The 24,008-nt window shown below is 36.5% G+C and overlaps 2 protein-coding genes across 10 annotated transcripts in view; both read left to right on the top strand.

The window, feature by feature from the left end:
• The window catches only part of zc3h7ba (zinc finger CCCH-type containing 7Ba), a 42,752-nt gene extending 18,803 nt beyond the window's left edge, over window positions 1-23,949 (top strand). For 2 of the 6 annotated variants that reach the window (NM_001089332.3, NM_001443551.1), the window contains 16 exon segments: window positions 2,924-2,966; window positions 3,698-3,864; window positions 5,498-5,735; window positions 6,203-6,261; window positions 6,357-6,459; window positions 7,490-7,648; window positions 10,560-10,765; window positions 11,931-12,031; window positions 12,515-12,696; window positions 15,332-15,387; window positions 16,287-16,528; window positions 18,309-18,414; window positions 18,937-19,045; window positions 21,092-21,225; window positions 21,598-21,770; window positions 22,768-23,949. In NM_001089332.3, coding sequence (NP_001082801.3) covers window positions 2,924-2,966; window positions 3,698-3,864; window positions 5,498-5,735; window positions 6,203-6,261; window positions 6,357-6,459; window positions 7,490-7,648; window positions 10,560-10,765; window positions 11,931-12,031; window positions 12,515-12,696; window positions 15,332-15,387; window positions 16,287-16,528; window positions 18,309-18,414; window positions 18,937-19,045; window positions 21,092-21,225; window positions 21,598-21,770; window positions 22,768-22,963 — 2,274 coding nt within the window. In that variant the 3' untranslated portion in view covers window positions 22,964-23,949. 6 annotated transcript variants of the gene reach the window in all.
• The window catches only part of myh9b (myosin, heavy chain 9b, non-muscle), a 798,697-nt gene that overhangs the window by 324,583 nt on the left and 450,106 nt on the right, over window positions 1-24,008 (top strand). The window lies entirely within an intron of this gene.

The raw sequence follows: 24,008 nt of genomic DNA, 5'->3' as shown, positions 1-24,008 counted from the left end.
GCTGTAGATGCTCTGTTTAACTGTTTCTCACTAGTGAAACGTTCAGTTTTTCCACTTACAAAATCCGCCATGAAAATAGCAAATTATTATAAACGACGTATTATAAAGGGAATAGGAGATGAGACTCTGGTTTATTCTCAAAACACACCTATAACTCATTTAAGAGAATAAGCTCAACCCTGCCAAGACGCAAAGCAAATTTTTCCATCCTTAACAATGCTTTTGTGCCCTGTGCTTTGCACTTTTGCGCATGAATCGTCAAAATAGAGCTCTTAAATTCACTAAAATATTGTGTTGTATGTCTTAAAATAATTTTAAAAAGGTCTAAATTTAAAGCTTAATAATATAAATCTCAGTTTAATTTTAGCTACCCAATCAGACTAACACCCATCCAATCACTAACATTTAATCTCAATATAAGTTTATATATGAACTCTGTTTACCAATATGGTTTAATTATCTTCCTTACCATAACATTTGTTTTTAATGGTTATTTAAATGTTTAAAAATCTTTGGTGTTTAGCCTTGTATAAGTCTGAAATTTCTTACTTAATGGTCTTAAGTAGTCTTAAATTTTACTTGATTAAACCTGTATAAACCTTAAATAATATATAGCCCCCTACATGACTCAGTGTTTGTGGTGGAAATTAATTTACATGCATTGCGCAGTCTGTTTTTCCTTCATTTCTCTTTGTATACATTATTTAGTTAGATCATGCATGACTACTTTAACAACTGTTTATCTCCTGTATTTCTGTTTACATTTTACAGTTAGGCCTTACATGGCTACTTTAACGTCTGTTTATCATCAGACAGGATCTTAATCCATGTATGGTGACTAATGCCGAGTTTAGACTGCAGGATTTTCAAAGTAGTCTTGTCACGGGTATTTTCACACTCCATTACTATTTGGGGCAGAGTTTTGTCGCTGCTTTGTTTATGCTGTAGGATGGGTCAGTGACGGGGTTTCACACTGCATGACTTTACAATAGGAAGAATCGCCAACAACTTTATCTCGATGCGAAAACTACATCTCTCACAACCAAACACACGTGATTATTGACATGGCAACAAAGCAATGTCACGTAGTATATCTTTTGTTATTAACGACATAATGAGAAAGAAGCCTTTAGTGGGGTAGAAACTGTACTTATTTTGCTTACCTGGCCTTTGAAGGGAATTAGCAACTTTTTCTGAACTAATTTTCTTTTTCGACCCAGTTGTGAGATTGCTCTGATGACACGGGTGCTCCTGCCAATTTTACACTAGTTTTTCCTCCATTTCTTGGCTCCAAAATACTAAGAAGAAGCACTTTTAACTTCTCCTCCATCTCCCGCTGGCCTGCAGATACCTACACTAGTGGATGCTGCTCTCTCATTGGCTGTAGGTCAGGGGTGTCAAAACTTGGTCCTGGAGGGCCAGTGTCCTGCAGATATTAGCTCCAACTTGCCTCAACACACCTGCAAGATGTTTCTAGAAAGTCTATAAGAGCTCGATTAGCTAGTCTAGGTGTTTCTGATTGGGGTTGGGACTAAACTTTGCACCGGCCCTCCAGGACTGAGTTTGAACATCCCTGCTGTAGGTGATCACGGATGTTAACTCATTTCACATGGCATGATTTGAATCGCTGACAGCTCCATATATTTAGCATGCCAAATATCTGATGGGTATTGGGGACTTATCAGTGATTCTCTCAGCTCGCGTCTTTCTCAAAATCTGTTGTCGAGTCAAAATCGTGGCTAAAATCATGCAGTCTGATCTCTGTATTAACTAACTATATGGCCAGGTGGGAGGTGAGACTGAAATATAGACAAGTAAAACTAAAATATGTGTAGAGGATAACGGTGATTTATGATGTACGTCACTGGTGGCCTTGTGGGCATTAGAGAGGAGAAACTAGATTAAAGGAGAACACACTCTTCCTGTAGTGTCTCACTCTGCAGAAACCTGCGTTGCTGTATGATTGTGTGACCTTTGCAAAGAATAACATTTCAAAAGACAATTTTGGAAAGCCTTTGTCTTCATGACCATTGAGCAGAGAGAAAAGAAAATAACCTCTACAGAGCCCTACAGAATAATCCTAATCAATTTAAATTAATGACTTTGGTCATGACATCTGGTGAAAGTGTTCATAACGCAATATAAAATGCTAAAAAAATAAAATAAAATAAATATATATTTTTTTTAGCAATGTCAGATTTTTCCAATATCATACAGCTCTGTAATGTATAATTTTTTAGTGACTGAAATTTGGGAGTGTTGGACATTATTAATATACAAGTAATTTATATATCAATAATGTCTATATATACACACACATAGAACAATAATACAAAAAATATATACATTTGAAGTCAGAATTATTAGCCCCCTTCTGATTTTTATTTTCTTTTTTAAATATTTAACAAATGATGTTTAACAGAGCAAGGAAATTTTCACAGTATGTCTGATAATATTTTTTCTTCTGGAGAAAGTCTTATTTGTTTTATTTCGGCTAGAATAAAAGCAGTTATTAATTTTTTTAAAAACATTTTTGAGACAAAATTATTAGCCCTTTTAAGCTATTTTTTTTTCGTTAGTCTACAGAACAAACCATCATTATACAAAAAACTTTCCTAATTACCCTTACCTGCCTAGTTAACCTTAATAATCTAGTTAAGCCTTTAAATGTCACTTTAAGCTGTATAAAAGTGTCTTGAAGAATATCTAGTAAAATATTGGTTACTGTCATCATGACAAAGATAAAATAAATCAGCTATTAGAAATAAGTTTTTAAAACTATTATGCTTAGAAATGTGCTGAAACAATCTTCCCTCCAAACAGAAATTGGGGAAAAAAATAAACGGGCGCTAATAATACAGGGGGGCTAATAATTCTGAATTCAACTGTATATTAATAAATTTCCTGCTTTTGTGTTTTTCAGATGTCTCCAGCATCTCATCAGGAGAAAGTCTCAGACTCTGCAGGTATTTAAAACACATTTATGACATTCATAATATTATATTCATATGAGGAACAAGCTGATTGTCTTGTACTTAAGGCAACCATGGTATCAGAACCACCAAGGCCATGGGCTTGATTTGCAGAGAAGGCATGAACTGATAACTAAGGGAAGCAGATTTGACCTGTCAGTGGGTGCACATGGCTTCTGAATGGCATAAGAGTAATAGTGGATTATTTTTTTATTTCAACAGTGTTTTTTTTTTTTTACTTTAACCCATTGAAAGAAACTGTAAACCAGTGTCATAATGAATAAAATGATTGTTAAAAATAAAATTACGTTTTGTTTGTCGCATATAGTTAACTATTGGTACATGGTATGTTTTAATCCGCAAGTATATTTCAAACCTGCTGGAAGCACTGGAATACTTTATACATTAAATTGAATACATTAATATGACAAGTACTGATGATTACACAGTAGTAGGATATTGTTAGGTCCCAACCTAGCTTTTCTTAGTGTAGTTTTAAGTACTTTTTCCAAAGTAAAAACTTCATAATAAAAGCATTTTGAAAAACAGCAGTAATTATGCAGATTGATCTCTAAATATAATACTTGTGTGTGTATTTGGGGGCATTTGAAAATATGACTTTAAAGACTTGCACTGTCTCTTAAAACTGAATCACACATTCAGCTTCAATTAGGAATACATAATTAAGTTTTTTTTGTGTGTTTTGTGTTTACTCTGTGTGACAGATGATGAATGGACGTCTCCTGTTTCACCGGTGTCTGTGAACAACTCCCATGATGCTCCTCTGTGTGTGTCTGGAGGTGTTCTTCAGCCGCTGGAGGACTTGGAGCTGATGGGGGATGAGCTGGACCTGCTGCTGGACTGCATGACCAATGACAAGGACAACACACAGGTGAGCACACTGAAGACCATCCACTAACTATAACTAACAACACAATAATTCGTTTTTTATTAATGATTTGTGCTGTATTTGTATGTTTAACAACACTGTAAAATATAAGCAGTTTTCCTGTCAATTTTTTTAACCTAATAGTGTTTTGAATTTAATAAATGCATATTAATGGTGATAACCGTGACACCATGATTATTCTTCTGACTGTAATCATACAACCAAAATCTATAATCGATGCATCCCTTATTGTTAAGCAGTTTAAAACAGATAATACGAATGTGTCTGAATGTAGAAGAAGCCTACTTGAGCAATACACAAAAATAAAAAAAGCCTATTGTACAATGCACTGATGTTATGTAGTTTCAAAATACAACATATTAACATTTTAATGTAGAACAAGCCAATGTGGGTGTCTTAAGGAGCAAAAATACAGCATATGAGCTTTTATATTGCTGATGTGTCATCACTCATATAGAAAGTCACATCTCTTCGACCTCTCATTTGGGATAGTGATGGGAAGTTCGGATCATTTTACTGACTCGGATCTTTGAGTCTCATTCATCGAGATGTACGAATCTTTTTTCGAGTTATTTCGTTTATTTGGTTCAATTTGCCAAAATGTTATTAAAATGTTACGAATTGCTTCCAAACACATCTACAACTAGCCCAAAAGGTTGATCACACAACAAATAAGTTATACATAGAATATTATAAGAAGGAGAATATATTAATTCATTGTTTACCTGCTTTTTTGTCTGTGAAGGTATTGTTGTCTCTTTGCTCAGCTCACCTCTTCATGTCTTCAAATGTCAGTGATTCGTTCAGGTTACACTGACAGTCACATATAATCTTAACCAATGTACACAGTCTGAGCCGATAGGAGCCATGATGATTAGTTCACCTTTCGAGTCTTCTGGTTCTTGAGTCATTCGTTCATCACTTGACAGAATGACTCAAACCCGAAGACTCGAGAGATGAACGGTTCAATTCTTTTTCTGGCTCTAAACGCATTTGATTGGCCCATGAGGAACGAATGACCCGATAGAGGACTCGAAATGAACAGATCAAATCTTTTTCCCGCTCTAAACGCGTATGATTGGCTTCTGCCTTTCCACGGTGAATGACTCAAAAGACTTGAAATGAATGATACCACCTGCACAAATGTGCACACGCGCGGATGAACGAATCACTCCCTGAGAGGACTCGTAGTTCCCGAGTCATTTTGAAGATTCGTTCATGAATGACCCATCACTAATTTGGGATGCTTTTCATGAACTGGCTCCCGTGACAAACTAATTGAATAGCCCTGGCACACAGTACCTATTTTCTCTCACTTTTAATGCTCATTGATCACTGTTTTATTGCTTTTACTTATTAAATGTTTTCTTTTATATTCGGTATTCTCTGTCTTTAGCTCTCCTATGTACAGCACTTTAGTTGTTTTTAAATGTGCTTTAAAGATAAGTATTGTATTGTATTTTAGATATTATTCTGGGTGTAAATGTGCTTTAAAGATAAGTATTGTATTGTATTTTAGATATTATTCTGGGTGTGAAGGGGCCTTAACTAATAATGAGGCTGTATATTAGTGATGTGCTCTGCAGCTACTCATTCATGAATTCTCCTCTGTCAGACTCGAGTTGTTCCTGCTGGTCTGGCGTGTTTCTCCTCTTCATCTCCTGGTCTTCCTCCTGCGTTCTTCTCATCTGCTGGCAGTGAGTTAAACGCTCTGGACTCCTTCATTTCCCCTGAGCCGGACTCCTGCAGTGCTGATTTGGATGCTCTGGACTCCATCTGTCCGTCCGCTGGCTCAGGGTCTGTGCAGCTGGGAGGAGAAGGACTGGACTCGCTCTCTCACTTCAGCCTGTCAGGTCTGTGTATTCACTGAGACTCAGTTTCATTCACTGCCTATAAGCAGACTCTTGCCTTTAAGGCAATTCATTTCACTTGGCCCCGATCTTTGAAACACTGCTCAGGCATTCTGTTTGAATTGGGAAACACCAAATTCTCCAATATTGCTGGCCAAGCTTACGGTTAATTTTCATATTAGGAATCACCAATGAAATTAAACCACAACTGTCTCTTTAGTTTCATTTCCAAATGAGTCACACAAAATCTCCAGAAACTCATATCTGGTCCGTGCCCCTTCCCTGGAGAATCCTCTCAATATAGCAATCACTCATTGGCTCCTGTACTAGAAGGCGGGGCTTCATTCACCATATTGACCATTACACTTTTCCCCATTCAATGGAAGACAATTAACATATGTTGTGTATTCTGTAGTCTTTGCTATAAGTGAAGGTGTGCTGATGTTTAATCTTCATTATTTCTCTGTCAGATGTGAAAGCGTGTCGTAGTTTTCTGCCGTCAGTCAAGCTGACTCACTCTCCACAAACGGTGAGTTTCTTCTCTCTCACTGTCTGATCATATGAATGCATTGTTGTATTTGTTTAGAAAATGAGACCGTGTGTGTGTGTGTGTGTGTGTTGCAGAGAAATGGTCACGTGACTTCGACTCTTTCTAGTCTTTCAAAGAATCCACTGGAACCAACACATGAGTTCAGTCAAGCCTGCAGCGCCTGCTTCACTTCCACAGGTGACTCTGTCTGTCTGTATGTCTGTTTGCCTCTCTGTCTGTATATCTGTCCATCTGTCAATCTATGTCTGTCTGTCTGTCTATCTATCTATCTATCTATCTATCTATCTATCTATCTATCTATCTATCTATCTATCTATCTATCTATCTATCTATCTATCTATCTATCTATCTATCTATCTATCTATCTATCTATCTATCTATCTATCTATCTATCTATCTATCTATCTATCTATCTATCTATCTATCTATCTATCTCTCTCTCTCTCTCTCTCTCTCTCTCTGTCTGTCTGTCTGTCTGTCTGTCTGTCTGTCTGTCTGTCTGTCTGTCTGTCTGTCTGTCTGTCTGTCTGTCTGTCTGTCTGTCTGTCTGTCTGTCTGTCTGTCTGTCTGTCTGTCTGTCTGTCTGTCTGTCCTGAGTGAGATCTGGAAAGTGCCTCATCTGAACAGCTGAATGAAAGTTAAGACTCGCAAATAAATGCTGTCCATCAATCAGTACTGCAGCTCCTGAGGTCGCACATCAGTAGGTTGTGTGCATGAATTAGTGCACTAGTAAGACCGCTGGTGAGCTTGGTTCACTACATTTTTTGACACACTAGGTGTGTCATGAAAAAGTCCCCATTGTGCATCATCATTTATCAGGGATGTGATTCTTTTCTTTCATTTAAATACGGATTTCGGGGGGTGTTTTGAGAGGGAGGGGGGTCTCAGTGAGGTTCATCGTCATTAATTTTGTATTGTATTCTGCTTGTAGAGTTTTTTCTTTTCTTTTTATTTGACAATGCTTTTTTTAACAAACATATCAAATACTGAACCGTGCCCAAACCGTGACCAGAAAAAAGCAATCTATGAAAAGTCTGTGTTGTTGTCGTTGTGTCTCTAAATCTATTAAAAAGGTCTTTAATTCCAAAATTTATCTTCAGTTACCTTGGAGAATCATTGATTCTGTTGTGCATCTTATTTTGACTTTATCTACTCATCCTGCTGTATGTTTTCTGTCTCAGTCATTCTGTCTGTGTGTTTCCTTCAGGTCCTGGAGTGCTGGACTTTGAGTTCAGGTCTGACGTTTCTCACAGCTGTAATAAAGATCTTCTGCTGTGCCGTCGGAGGGGCGGAGCTAACTCACCCTGGAGGCGGATCCGGCCCCGCCCACGCAACAACTTCCAGGGCGCATTCATGCTCTGCAGAGGTGCGTCTGCTGTCCAATCAATGATCCTTAAACCAAAAACACAATCAGTGTCAGTTAAAGCAGTGTTTCTCAACCATGCTCCTGCAGCACCACCAACACTGCATGTGTTGGATGTCTCCTTACTCACACCCATTACAGGTCTTTCAGCCTCTGCTAATGTTCTGCTGATCTAAATCAGGTGTGTTTGGTTAAGGAGACATGGAAAATGGACAGAGCTGGTAGTCCTCCAGGAATGTGGTTAAGAAACACTGCTTTAAAGCATTAGTTCAGTTCCAGAATGAACATTTCAGGATAATTCTACACCTCTGAACACCTCAGTGTTTGTTTAGTTGAAAAGAAATGTTTTTTAAGGGAAGTGTGTTGACTATATATTAAAAAAAATGATAAAAAAACTCAGCATCTTTTCCTCAAAAACTTTCATTTCTGTTTGAATAAGAAATGACAGTCAAGTAAACTCGGGTGTTAAAAAGCACACCTGAAGCAACGATACCTGTATGGGGAAATTCACCATCTAAAAATGTGCAAAGGGGAAACAAACAATCCTGCACTATTATTAGGGCTGTGCAATTAATCAAAATTGAATCGCAATCGCAATTTGAAATGTTGCGATTAGATAATCGCAAAAGGCTGCAATAATATATATATATATATATATATATATATATATATATATATATATATATATATATATATATATGTGTGTGTATATATGTTAACAAAAAAACGAATAACATCTTTGGTGCAGTGCTTCAAAATCATTCCAATAGTCCACTTTAGAAAATTAAACATGCTAGACTTTCTGAGATGGTGTCATGAGGCATCCCAGACATGGTATAAGTTGTCGAGAACTATGCCATTATACGAGAAGAAATGATTGAATCTTGTGTGACAACATCCATTTGTCGTTTATAAGTCCCCACGACACCCTGCATCAAGGAAATTGTGCCGAAGTCATGTGATCTGAACGGGGCTTTATAACCAAGCGGCAACCTCCCGCTCTCTCTCAGGAAGCCAATACGGAAGTAACTAAAACTGCGATTCAACCGAAATTCCGCTAGTCTTAGCCGCTCCTGGCTCCAAAACAGAGCAAATTTCAATTGAGCCCACTGTTAGAATGGCCAACTTTACAGTAGAAAAAAATGTGTTTACAGCCTGTACAAAAAAAGATTTTGGTTAATACAGCTAATATTACCCTTCATGACAACTATGAGGGGGGTGAATTTTTTTATAACTCATCCGTTTCCTTTATATTAAGTTATATTAAGTTTGCATAATTAAGGGCGTGGCCACTTGATTTACACCTAGGTCTCGTTGGTTGCCGTCACGTCACCTCAGCTGAATCCTGCAGATTAGCCACTGAACTCGGCATATTTATCGTATTTCTGTGTTGTTTTATGTGGCTTTACACAGTCAACTGCCTTTTGGACTTGTTTCCTACAATTATCAGATGGCATGGCATGCTGAGTGCACTTAATTGTGCTCACAAACCCATGTGAGTAAAGTTATATACTTATATACCATCTCTATACATGTATTTGTTTTATTTAAGATCATTTATCGTTTATATTTATATTTAGAGCTGTAATGCACTCCAGAATCTGGCAGATTGATTAGCTTTAGGCTCTAGAACAGTCATCTGAAGTGCCACAGCCATGTCACCCTGCAGCCCAAGACCGGTTACTCACTGAAGCTAAGCAGGGCTGAGCCTGGTCAGTACCTGGATGGGAGACTACTAGGGAACACTAGGTTGCTGTTGGAAGTGGTGTAAGTGAGGCCAGCAGGGGGCGCTCAACCTGTGGTCTGTGTGAGTCCTAATGCCCCAGTAAAAGTGAAGGGGACAATACACTGTCAGTGGGCGCCGTCTTTCGGATGAGACGTTAAACCGAGGTCCTGACTCTCTGTGGTCATTAAAAATCCCAAGGCACTTCTCGTGAAAGAGCAGGGGTGTAACCCCGGTGTCCTGGCCAAAGTCCCTCTATCGGCCCTTACGATCATGGCCTCCCAATCATCCCCTCTCCACCGAATTGGCTCTATCACTGTCCCTCCACTCCACCAATAGCTGGTGTGTGGTGAGCGCACTGGCGCCGTTGTCCTGTGGCAGCCGTCGCATCATCCAAGTGGATGCTGCACACTGGTGGTGGTGTGGAGAGACCCCCCCCCCCTCATGATTGTGAAGCGCTTTGGGTGTATGGCCATACACAATAAATGCGCTATATAAATACACATTACATTTACCTTACAAGTGTTGTCATACAGTGTTATGCTGGATTTCATCAATAGTCTTACATTAACTAACACAGACTATATCTGAAGTGTTTAGAAGTAATTCGCGTTTTCCTCCTGGTCTCTTTAGAAACCTATGGGTGATGTCACGGATACTACGTCCATATATTTTACAGTCTATGTTTATAACTAGCCAATTGAGTGAGCACACTTTCTCTCTGCCCAGTTAGATTTGCACAACTACACCCACGATAAAGAAAGAAAACAAACAGGAAAGCACTGTCAAGTGGGAATATGGCGTCTGTTGCTTCAGAAGCATTAATAGACTAATTAATTTCAAAGAAAAACAGCACGTCAGCAATATGGGAATATTTTGGTTTCAAAGTCACAGACACCAAACAAAAACAGGTAAGATCTGTAGGAGAACTGTTGCCACTGCTTAGAGATTATTGAGCTGAAGCTTATAACTAAAATTTTTAATCTTTAATTAAAATCAGCTTGAAGCTCAAATTTAATCGTAAATCAAATCGCAAACGCAATATGTCAAAAAAATCACAATTGGGTTTTTTGCCCAAATCGCACAGCCCTAGCTTTTATCAATGCTTGCTGTATAAATATTTGATTATTTATGATGTTTCGGTCCCGTGAGCTTCATCAGACCTGTGTGTTTCCGTGCCTGTGTGTGTAGAGGTGTTGGAGACTCGGACGTGTAAGTACGGCGAGGATTGCACATTTGCCTATTGTCCAGAGGAGATCGAGGTGTGGACGCAGGAAAGGCGGGGCTTGCTGATCCGAGAGCTGCTCTTCAATCCCCTGCCGACCAATCAGAAACGAGCGCTCAGTGTGGTGGAGCTGCTGAAGATGCACACGGGCATGTTCATGTTCCTCTGTGAGGTAATAACACACACATCATGACATCGCTCATTGTTTCAGAGCTCTATGATGGATTAATTACAAAACTTAAGTCTTATAATAGAGCGTTGCTGAAATATATTTATCCAAGTTCTGATGGTTGTTTGATCTTAGTAATAATCCAAGCTGACTCGATTTTTTGTTTCATATATTATATTATAACATGTTTTATTCCCACAAACCCACACAAACACACACGTCAAGCCTAAAATTATTTATACACTTAATGTCTGTTTATACTGAGAAGGGTGATCATAATGAAAACCATATTACCATCTACACCAGGGGTGGGCAAACTCAGTCCTGGAGGGCCGGTGTTCTGCACAGTTTAGCTCCAACTCTAATCAAACACACCTGCTTATAGATTCTAGTGATCTTGAAAACACTGATTACCATGTTCAGGTGTGTTTGATTAGTGTTGGAGCAAAACTGTGCTGGACACCGGCCCTCCAGGACTGAGTTTGCCCACCTCTGATCTACACCATAAGCTTTTTTTTATTAATTTTTTTTTGTCTGAATCTTTAAATGTCCAAGGTGGATGAAAAGTGTTTAATTTTAAACAGCCATATCATTTCTGTCTTGTTAATTTTTGGTCACTGTTATCACTCTGACATAATTTATAATTCTCATGAGATTAAAAATATCTTCATCATGACATTAATCATACTTGATTAACATCAAGCTTTATTAAAGTGTATTTAATTGTCATAATTTGAATAGTTTAAAATATTCTTTGCATAAAACAGTTGAATGAAGTTCATCATACTCATCAACCACTATTTTACAGTTTAGTATTTCGTTTAAGTAAAGATTTAATTATTTAAATTTAATTAAGTGTCTTATTTAAGTCTTAAGTGTCTTAATTAAGTTTTATTTAAGTGTCTGCTCTAATGGTGAGATATGTTCAGGGCTTAATTTGTGCTGGATCCAGATTTACCAATCCCCCTTTTCACACGCACCCCCACCCTTTTTTCACTTTCATCTGCGACACTCCCATCACCTCTAGTCCCCCCACCCCCCCTTCACTTTCATCCACGACACCTCTCTCTCTCCTCTGGTAACATGCCGGATCCGTCACCCCAGTCTGTTTCGGGACATCGCAAGTTACAAATTAAGCACTGGATGTGTTGTTTTGTCTTTCTCACAGGCCTGCTTTGACTGTAAACCCAGAATAATCAGCAAACGCTGGAAGGAGAATCCTTCTTTGTGTGCGAACCTAAAACCACAGCATCAGTTTGACAAGAAGAAGTATGTAGGAAAAACACCACAGGACATACAGTTGAACTATTGAGAATAGTTTTAATATCATTTTTAATTCCTGATTTATTTTATCTTTGTCATGATGACAGTAAATAATATCAGACTAGATATTCTTCAAGACACTAGTATTCAGCTTAAAGTGACATTTAAAGGCTTAACTAGGGTAATTAGGGTAAAGTTAGGGTAATTAGGCAAGTTATTGTATAACAGTGGTTTGTTCTGGGGACAATCCAAAACTAATATTTTTTTTAACTAAAAACTTTTGTTATTCTAGAAGAAATAAAACAAATAAGACTTTCTCCAGAAGAAAAAATATTATCAGACATACTGTGAACATTTCCTGAATCTGTTAAACATCATTTGGGAAATATTTGAAAAAGAAATAAAAATCAAAGGGGGGGCGAATAATTCTTACTTCAACTGTACATTAAGCACTAATTTTATGTTTGTGTGTGTCTGTGTGTGTGTCAGGTGTTTGGTTCATGCGTTGAAGGGCAGCTCTGTGAGCTACAGTAAGATCCGCACGCTGAACTCTCGCTGTGTGTTTGACGTGTGTCGTCAGGAGCTCAGTTTGGGCTGCAGGAAGGAGAACGGCTGCAGCTTCGCACACTCGCTGATGGAGCTGCAGATCTGGATCCTGCAGAGAGACACCGGTGAGCAAACATTACAAACACATGCTTTATAATAAACATTTTGTTTGTTACATACAGTCATGCACGGTATGATATGCAGTGAGTTTTTGTCCTAACCAACAGCTGAAATTGATATAATTGGTTTCTATTTCTCACAGCTGAACAAAAGAAAACTGACAATGATCACCTCATGTGCACCTCTTTTGCTTTATTCAGTGTTCAATGCTAATAATGGTAGTTTGAATACTATTTTACATGACATTTATTGCCATACTACTGAAAGCAGCAGCAGATCTTCAGTTCTGGAAAATAAAATAAACTGCCTGAAATTGAACTTCAGAACTGTGACTCAGTGCAAACCAACACATATCAGTGATTCAGCATCTACATTTAATAGATAAAGAGGGTTAATATGCATTAATTAGATTATAAACCTTACCATTTTATGAGTTCTGTGCTTCTGAATGGCTGTATTTATCGTGTTTCGTCTGGTGCAAACAGCTGAACTGCTTATCATTGTAAATCTTGTCACGAAGCATGTTGTTAGGACACAGGGTTACAATGTAATCTGCTCACCTAAGGTTTAGGCACGTCATATTTATATAATTAGCCAATTAATAACCTCATATTGAGCTTTGAATCTGCGTCTCATTTCGGAGTCTGCTACTGTACACTGGAGGTCGCATTTTTGTCACAGACACTCACTTTCATAGTCTTTCTGAATGACTGATTGAATGAATGAAATAGGATGTTTTCAACCAAGGCAACCCGGGCTGCTGAAATATAATTGGCTAAACTGGCAGTGGGCGGGTTAAATAACCAAAACAAAGACGACATTCTGGCTCTTAATACACATTGTCAAAACAGAATATCTGACTTCAGCATTGTTTTTCAGATACAAAAGTATGTTCTCTTAGAATTTTTCTGAAATATCTGCACACATATTACAGAGTCAAAAACTTCAGCGAAACTTAGTACGTAGGCTGAGTGAATGATATTTGTTGGTTTCTAACATTTATTTTCAAAGTGTTTATTTGCATGATCTGTCTGCTGCTTTCAGTACGGCAATAAATGTCATGTAAATGTCATTTAACCTCACATTGGGAGCATTTAACACTGAATAAAGCACATAATCAGGACCTGAGGTGATCTCTGTCATAGTAGTTTATGCTGTTGTTCACCTGCAAAAAATAGAAACACTTTCTAAAATAGAAACGTCAGGTGATGGTTAGGACAAAATCTCCTTTAACATGGAAAATATTCCTTTTTTGTCACATGTCATGGCTTTTAGTTATGGGCTAGATTCAGTAGTCCGGATAGCTCTCTCCTTTTGGTGTTGTCAATCTGGCAACCAGCATGGAGTCATTGGAGCATCACCCATGTTAAAAAGTGTTTTGATTTTGGACTGCAAGATAGAGATCTGCTGCCAAAAGGTTTTATTCCGCACCCGACCACTCCCGTCGTATATTCTTTGTTCACCCGCAGCCTGACCTGTCCAGTTTTCTACCCAACCGTTGCCAATAAAATTTTCCAAAATCTCAGGTTTAAATTGGGTTCTACCAAAAGAGAGAGATAACAGATAAAACTGTAGGTGATGCATTGATTGTAGGCTACATGTCAGTTTTGTTTGCCCCTTTGTGTTGAGACATGAGTGCCACCTTAAACCTGAGGTTCCAGCCTTGTGACTGCTCAAGGGTAAAACTTTGAGGTATTATCACACCGTGCAAAGGGTAATTTTCTTCCATTTGCATCTATGCATGAAAAAGACTCCCACACATCAGACTTGCCTCCCGTTCAAATTACACCAGAGTTACCGACCGCTACTGTGTTCTATTCAGAAATTGGTTCCTGTGTCTCAAGATATCTGCTCTGGTCATGCCTTACAGTCATGGGAATGCAGACCTCTACTGCAATGCTTAGTTCAACCACTGGATGTCAATCTTACATAATGCACCTTTAATATTTCTATAGTGGAGCTTCACGTTATATTAAAATCATTGTTATGATGATAATAGTTTATACAATAATCTTATCACAGATAGGAGCAATAAATCCTGCATTTGTTTGCTTCATCTGTAGGTTGTATTCCAAATTTGACCAATTAGTTGGGGCTTTTACTATCTTTGGTTTAGTAGTTTCTGTTCTGCTATTGGTTGGAGCACCCCACTGGTAAACTTAGAACTGAAAATAAATGCTAAAGGTGGTAGTCGAGACAAGGATGATAAAAAATAGCCAATCAGATTCAGAATATCTGCAGAAGTTAGACTTTATTCATAAAGTTTTAAAATCTAAATTTTAAAACCTAAAAGTTTGCAACTTTTTTTGCCTGATGTAGATTGAATTAGATCATAGAAATATCTGTTAATTTTTAATTTTAATATGATAGAAAAATAGCCTTTCTGTAGGGAAGAATTATCAGAAGAATTAAGGTTATGGCAATACTCGACAACATTGCATATTCTACCTATTTTCATCTTGTATTTCGATGAATTGTCCAAGTATAATGTAGAAAACTAAATATTGCCATGTCAGTTTTTACAGTATCACGCAGCCCTAATTTATACAGTGTAGATTTTGTCAACTGGATGAACAAATAATAAAAGAAATGAATAGTAATAATAATCTGTGTTTGTAAATAATCTGTGTGTGTTTTTAGGAATCAGCCTTGACGAAATAGTGCAAGAATCTATAAAACACTGGAACAAACAGCGAGTGAGTTTATTTATTATTATGATTATTTAATATGCATTTTATTTCTGAATAATTTTTAAAAGTGCACTAAGCAAAAACACCCATAACCAGATATGACTCTTACATTTTAAAAAAGTTCAGGAGACATAATAATTTGTCATCATTTACTCAACCTGGTGTTGTTTTAAAGCTGACCTTCTTTTATTATGTGACTCATCAATGAAGAAATATTAACAACAGCTCTTTTTGCACATGTGCTTATGACATTATAGGCATTATAATTACTTACAAATTAACAAAGTTACTGTAAATAAATGACTTATCCACTGAAAAAGTAAAATAAGGGAATACTTTTAAATTTTTTTGTAATTTAATTACAATTACTTGTAATGTAATTGCCTTAAATACTGTAAATAAATTTAGCAGTTTTGTATGAATCAATTCAGAGAGGCAGAGTGATTGGATTATTATGCAATAAGAATTTATTTAGCGGAATATTTATATATTTCAACTAAAAGAACGTCACTTGTAGCAAAATTATTAAACGTGTAAGAAAAAATGATAAAAAAAATAATCAGTTACATTATATTGTATGAAATATTGCTTCGTAATGTTTAATGCTTTGATATATAGTCAGTGTATTTCTATTTAACCTTTATTTTTGATTGTTGAATATAGAAACATGCTTAAATATTACAGTTTTAAAATAAAGCTAAAGGGCCAAGTTAGACTCACGTTTTCAGAAATAAAGACTTTAATATGCAAAGCTGAATTTAATTTATCACATAAAGAAAAACAATGCTCATGTATACATTAAGAGTATTACAGGATATTGTTTTAATGCTTGATTCTGTTATTGGTACTCAGATGATCATAAAGCATGTGTATTCTTTAAACTCATTATATTATGTCTCCGTCAGCCTACGGTTGTAGCTTCAAACTCACCGAACAAAATCACCACTGCTGCCAAATCAATGAGTCCAATCAGAGTGCAGGAGACCAATGGAAAGGCAGGGCCTGCACAGGAAACTGGAAGTGCTGAGGCCAAGCGTCACAGGCTGGAGCTGATGTTGAAGTTTGTGTGCGCTCAGTGCTGGAAGGATGGACTGCTCAGTGAACCAGACCGAGCACTCAAATACTGTACAGCTAAAGCCAGACACAGGTACGGATTGACACACTGGATTACTGTTAGCAATGACAAATTATATGACAGAATGTGTAGCCTATAATCTTACAGTTACTATTTTCATGATAATACATGAGTACTTTTGGATTACATTTGGATTACTTTTATGCTAACCTTTATTTTATGCCCCATATGTACGATATTGTTACATATGGTAGATGTCTATGTTAAAGTTTTTGGAATCCTTTTGGATTACATTTAGATTACTTTTGTGCGAACCTTTATTTGATGCCTCATATGTATGGAATGGTAATGTATGGCAGAGATTTATTGTAATGTAATCCAGGTAGTTTTTATTACATTCAGATTATTTTTGTACTATTTTAACATTCATTTGATACTCAATAGAGTATGTGTGGTATGGCAATGTGTAGTAAACATTTACAGTAATGTAATCTGACTACTTGTTGAAGTATTAAGTCTTCTTTTGTCACATGTTGAAGTTTTAGGTCTTCTTTTGGATTACATTTAGATTTCTTTTGCACTAACCTTTCTTTTATGCGTCATGTATGTTATGGTGATGTATGATAGACATTTATTGTAATGCAATCTAAGTACTTTCGGATTACATTTAGATTACTTGTGCACTAAACCTTATTTGATGCCTCATATGTAGTGTGGTAATGTATGGTAGACATTTATAGTAAAGTAATCTGCGTACTTTTGGATTACATTTACATTGCTCAACTTACTTGATGACCCATATGTTTGGCAGTCAATTAATGTATTGTAATCGGAGTAATTTTGGATTACATTTAGATTACTTTTGGATTAACCCTTATTTGATGCCCCATATATACTGTATGGTAAACATTTATAGTAATGTAAACTCAGTACTTTTGGATTACATTTAGATTACTTTTGGATTAACCTTTATTTGATGCCCCATATATACTGTATGGTAAACATTAATAGTAATGTAAACTCAGTACTTTTGGATTACATTTATAGTACTTTTGTGCTAGGTCTTGACGTCACACATATTGAAGCTGAATAATCTTGTGCTATTTTGAAAGACAAAGAAAGAATATCTTTATTGTTTATTAGCAATAAAAGCCTGAGCAGCTTATGTTTAAAGTGCAATGATGGACAGTTAATTCTTCACAATGCTCACACTAGTATGCCTCACTGTTGCTGTTACTGAGGGTAACACTGAATCAATCATGAGTTTCTCATGAGATAAAAACACTTAATTCAATTTAATTGCATTTAGGAAAATTCTAAATGTAATAAAACAATATTTGAAAAAAGCTATTCCACTGCTGCATTAAAAACTTCATCTTAAAAACATGAAGTGCAGATGATCCAATGATCATTGCAAATGTGAAGAATCATAAATGTATATAAGCAATAGGTTTATTATTGAAAAATCTAAATGTTATATAGGAGAAAAACTGTGTACAACTTACTGCCATTAGCTAAATTAGTCTGCTTGTTTCTGCATATCCAGAGGTTCACATAATCTTGGATACGGCCCGTATTAAGAGCCAAATGTAGATGAGTCAGATAATATAATCATGTAATCCATCAAAAAATAACAAAAATAATATCCATCAAAAAATAAAAATAGTAATCTGATTATGAGTATTTTAGAAAGTATTTTACTGTAATTACAAGTACTTTATTTTTGTAATCTCATTACATAACTGAGATTAAATATTATATAATTTGTTACTATTCAGCTCAGTGAACACACACACACACAATGTGTGAACACTCTCGACCCCTCTCACTCTCTCCACCTTTCTCTCTTCAGCTGGACCAAAGAGAGGAGGGTTTTACTGGTCAAGTCTCACGAGAGGAAGAAGTGGGTCTCTGTGCGACCTTTGCCCTTTGCCAAGACATATCCTCAACAATACGACGTGTGTGAAAACAGTGTATTTTCATTTCATTCTCATACAGGAAATGTTTTTGTTTTGAGTGTAATTCGCACATCCTGTCCTATAAAGCAGACACATCTCACCTTATTAAGGTTAACGGCTAACTGATTAATTGGTCTTTCATTTAAATGACGATCAGAAGATTTTGTGGAAAATAACATCGAAATTGACCCCTTTGATGGTTATTTAAAATCCAAGACACATCTAGTTATTAGTTGTTTATTATATGATTAAAAAAGCAATAACTCATACACCAACAATTAAAAAATATAAATCTTAATATTGTATGCTACTATAAAAATATTGGTATTGTTTAATCCACATTTTGAATTTCTGGACAAATTTACAAGGTTTTAATCTACTTTCGATGGTGACTGCAGTATTTATATTGTTAAAAACTTAAGCACATTCACTATCAAACAAACAGCCCTGATGTGAAAATGACACTGAATGCTGAATCTCTGAGCTCTTCTTGCTGTCTACAGTTGTGTGTTTCCTCCACAGATCTGTGCACATGTGCTGAAGCAGCGTAAGTGCCACTACATGGGGAACTGCAGTTTCGCTCACAGTCAGGAGGAGAAGGATCTGTGGACGTACATGAAGAACAACAGCCGTGAGTGTCAAAACAGACACAACACCAATGCTTGTCAAGTTCTGAGGTTTCACTTTCATTTTGAGCTTACAGGGGTTTTCAGTGCATCTGTTCACCACACAGAATCTACAGCCACAGAAATCTCTGAAGATTTCTGAAGATTTTGAGCCAATTTATCTGTTTATTAACTTATGTACATGTGTGTAAAAATACAGTTGCAGTCAAAAATGTTCATCCTCCTGTGTTTTCTTTATGTTTCCCAAATGATGTTTAACAGAGCAAGGAATTTTTCACAGTATTTACTATAATATTTTTTCTTCTTTAGAAAGTATTATTTTGTTTATTTTGGCTAGAATAAAAGCAGTTTTTAATTTTGTTTATCAATATTATTAGCTCCCTTAAGCAATATTTCTTTCTGATTGTCTCCAGAACAAACCACTGTTATACAATGACTTGCATAATTACCCTAACTTTACCCTAATTAACCTAGTTAAGCCTTTAAATGTCACTTTATGCTTAATACTAGCGTCTTGAAGAATATCTAGTCTAATATTATTTACTGTCATCATGACAAAGATAAAATGAATCAGTTATTAGAGATGAGATATTAAACTATTATGTTTAGAAATGTGTTGAAAAAAAATCTGCTCTCAGAACAGAATTTAGGGAAAATCTTGAAGGGGGCTAATAATTCAACTCTATTCATTCAGTTTTTAAATTAATTGAATAATGTGCAAATGTTTAAATGATTTGATATGTTCAATTAAATAAATAAAGCAAACACACATAATGTTTACAGTTACAAATTGCATGCTGTACTTTTGACACAACTAAGTTTACAACAGAAACAACTATACACACTCGTACACTACGGACAATTTTAGCCTACTCAATTCACCTGTACTGCATGTCTGTGGACTGTGGGGGTAACCGGAGCACCCGGAGGAAACCCATTCGAACGCAGGGAGAACATGCAAACTCCACACAGAAACACCAACTGACCCAGCCAAGGCTCGAACCAGCAACCTTCTTGCTGTGAGGAGACAGCACTATAACCACTGCGCCACTGCGTAATTCAACAGTAATACATTTGTTATTAAAATTATTCAAAGTATTTATTTATGGATTATTTATATTTAATAAATTAATTAATCGTGTTTAACTATTTCACTTGGATCTAAAGGATTAAGAGTTTAATTTTTAATTTCTATACTGTCAGTGCATTGAGATTTTTAGGGATTTTGGTAATATTGAATTAAGTATTAAAATCTTCATAGACTAGATGACATAGGTTGCGTCCGAAACCGCCTACTACTCAGTAGGTACTGCATTTGATTTTAAATGTACTACTCGGCCGTTAAAAAAGTACGTTCTATACAGTATGAATGTGAAAAGTATGAATGGAATTCGGACGTACTACAGCCGCCATTTTGTCATGGTCACGTGACCTACCTGCGTCAATTGCGTCGCTTTACTCCCATTCATGAATTAGCTCATGGGGCATCATGGGATAGCGCAGCATGCATGGGATGCGCACTCTAGAATCTCGCCGGAAGTAGTAAGTCATCCGGGTACTTCTCGCATACTGTTTTTCGAATTCTATGAATTCGGACATACTACTTGGCTCGCATACTGATTTTAGCCTACTATATAGTATGGAAGTTTGCGGTTTCGGACGCAGCAATAGTAAATAAATACGGTAATTAAATAACTTAAGTACAGTTTTTAGTGATATAATTAATAATTCATTACTTTTTTAAAGTAACTTACCTAACACTGCTGATAATTTCTCAAGAGCTGGTTGTTTTTCAGATTTATTCATTAATTTTTCTTTGGCTTAGTCCCTTATTCATCAGGGGTTGCCATGGCAGAATAAACTGCCAACTATTCCAACATATTATTTGCGCAGTGGATGCCCTTCCAGCTGCAACCCAGTACTGGGAAACATCCATTCACTTTCACATTCTCACACTTTGTCACCTTAATGTTTTAAAATCTCTAATGCTAAAGATGAGCTGGTCTAAATGAATGATTGGTTTAATGGATGTCACATGATCTCTGCTGCAGTCAGTGACGTCCAAGAATTGTTTGAAGTCTGGCTGTCAACGTCCAATCAGGGAAGAGCATCTGACAACACTTCACCGCCTCAGCCAATAGAAGAGAAGCAGATCACCATGCCGACGGACTTTGCTGAATCCATGGTACGTCCTCGCAGGTTTATTTTTATGTTACTAATCTGTGTTTGGTGTAATGAGTTATGAGTATGAAGAATCTCGTAAAGCATTCAATAATTATAGTTCAACTTGCATTGATGTTATATACATTTCCAATATTAATATTGATATACAACTAATGTATTATGCAAATCTGAAGTTGTTTGTTAACATGAGTTACTGTTACATTAGTTAACATTAACTAAAATATTTTACTTGACTAATATGAACTAGTTTTAACAAAGATGAATAAATACAGTAATAAATGTATTAGTACATAAATTAACCAATGGACCATTATTTTAAAGTGTTACCAATGTGTGTTTGTCGTTGTAATGTTGAATGTGTGTGTGCTCTCAGATGGAGGGTTTCTACTGTCCTCTGTGTGGTAAACACAGTAACAGTGAGCGGCAGTGGCAGCGGCACATCTCCTCAGAGAAACACAAGCAGAGAGTGTTCAGCGGAGAGGGAGAGGACGAGAGTCTGGCCTGGACACATCGCTTCCCCGGACGCTGTTTCTCCATCTGTCCCAGGTAGATCTACAGGAGACTTAAAGTACACAACAAATCAAAACTAACCATACTGATTATGTTAGCTCATATTGCTAGTTTTTTGATGAACAATTTATCAGTGCATGTCATTAAGAAAATAAAACTGTGTGAACGCAGAAGGAAGATTGTCGGAAAGAGCGCGTGCACGTCTAGAACTCGCTGACATGAGACGTCTACTTTAGCCAATCAGAACAATCAGACGCATTCACATCTGCCCAGTTTATGAAGATAAAAGCCTTTAGATATTTTCAGACACGTTTAGCTGCTAGATGTTAATCAGATAACGTTTATATTTTCCTTCTTGCTGCCAACTTTGTAAATAATTATCAATAAGATGCTTATAATAAGCCGTTGTATGTTTACCTTCAAGCTCTGCTTCCTTCTGTTGCTTGATGCGTGGCGAGTGCCAGCACACACACATATCATCTCCACATGTGAAGTGTTTCTCTATATGTTTTCATCAAAGTTGTTCACAATACTGATCCATCCACAGAGTTTGTAATGTAGTCAAATGTTTACAAATACAAGCCCAGCCGTTTAGAGCTCATTTCTGGTTAATGATGTCAGAATTTATCAGCATTGTGGAATGGATTTGTGAACGGTCTTTTCAGAAAAACTCTGTAACGTCCTCGCCTGTGTGAACAGCGCTTTTTTAAAATGCCGGTAAAGCCGTTTCAGAAATTTTCTGGATATTATTCTGGTATCACTGTGTGAAAGGGGCTTCTGTTTTTTGTACTTCATATGAAGTTGTGTATGTTTGACTTTGAATATTATCCTGTGTATGTTTGACTCTTATATGAGTATATTGTACATCCATGCGCACTTCAGAATCTTGCCGGATGTAGGTCATCTGGAAATTTCTCGCGTACTGCTTTTCGAATTCTTTGTTTTTAGCGTACTGTATGGTACATAATTGATGTTTTAAACAGATGCTTGTTTTCAGTTAAAAAACTGATTGGCTGTGATGTTTGATTGACAGGCTGGATGATGGTTGTCCTGAAGGTGTGAGTTGTGATTTTGCTCACAGCGAGGAGGAGCTTCAGGAATGGTGTGAACGAAGGGATTTTCTCCGCAGAAGGTTGAACAAAGCCAGAGCCGACATGCTGATCTCTCCAACCGACAACGACTTTGGGAACTACAACTTCCTCCTTCAGGATGAAACACACACATGTTAATATCTGTGTTTTTGAGGGTGTGTTCAGGTGAGAGTTACTGCAGGTGTTCACGTGTTTTAATAAAGCACAAAGATGTATTCTGGTGTAGGTCATCCAGACGTGACCCAGAATACCTGTTTCCAAAGTCAGAATGTTTTACTCCGTGATGTTTAAATAGAGAATTAATTAATTCATTATGAAAAGTAGGTGAGTTGAGTTTATTAGTTTGACTCTGTCTGGAGTGAACCTGAATCTCCTGAGCTGTTTCTCTTTATGTTCATTTGGTTTATACACCAAATAAATGCAGATGTGTTAGACTGCAGACAGGAGATTTTATCTTTCAGCTGTTCATTTGCATGCAGAATTTGTCATACTTCAGTATGAAGAACGGACAGACATTATTTTTGTAAGTTGTTACTTTACAAGTATTATTACTGCAATTTTTTGCTCATACACTAAGTGGAGCCTGCAGATATATCAATCACATTATGAGTTAATCAGTGTTTTTATGAAATGTTCTTTGTTATAATAAATTATACTTTCATTTGTGTTTTTAAACAACAGATATCTGAATAGGCTAAACTCATTCTATAATCCAAATGTAACTCTTCCCCATTCTGAGCTCAGTATTTCAGGTTATTGATGCAGTAAATCAAGGGAATCTGATCTTTGGATTTATGTTTATTTTTCATGTGCACAAATTAGTTAGTCATTCATTGTTACAGTCACTTAATGTTGTCTTAATCTTTTAAATAAATAAATAAATGTGTATTTACATATTAATGCATTGTAGTTTCACTGTTGCATTCTCCCATTGTTTACAACACTCACTGTTCATGTCATAGGCTGTTTACATGATCTTTCTTAGATGCTAGTACGTTAATAAATGCCTTCAGATTAATGTAATTAGTGAGTTTATGTTGTCACCATGTGAAGATTACAGTCTGTGATGTTGTTTACTCAATGTTTCTTATACGCTAGTACATTAATAAATGCCTTCTGATTCATTTATTAGTAAATTAATGTTGTCAGTCACCATGTGAAAGATTACAGTACGTGGAGATTT

This window comes from Danio rerio, chromosome 3 (assembly GCF_052040795.2).
Source record: "Danio rerio strain M-AB ecotype USA chromosome 3, GRCz13ab, whole genome shotgun sequence".
Lineage (NCBI taxonomy): Eukaryota > Metazoa > Chordata > Actinopteri > Cypriniformes > Danionidae > Danio > Danio rerio.
The sequence above is the reverse complement of the archived record's forward strand: the minus strand, read 5'-3'. Positions and strand labels throughout refer to the sequence as shown.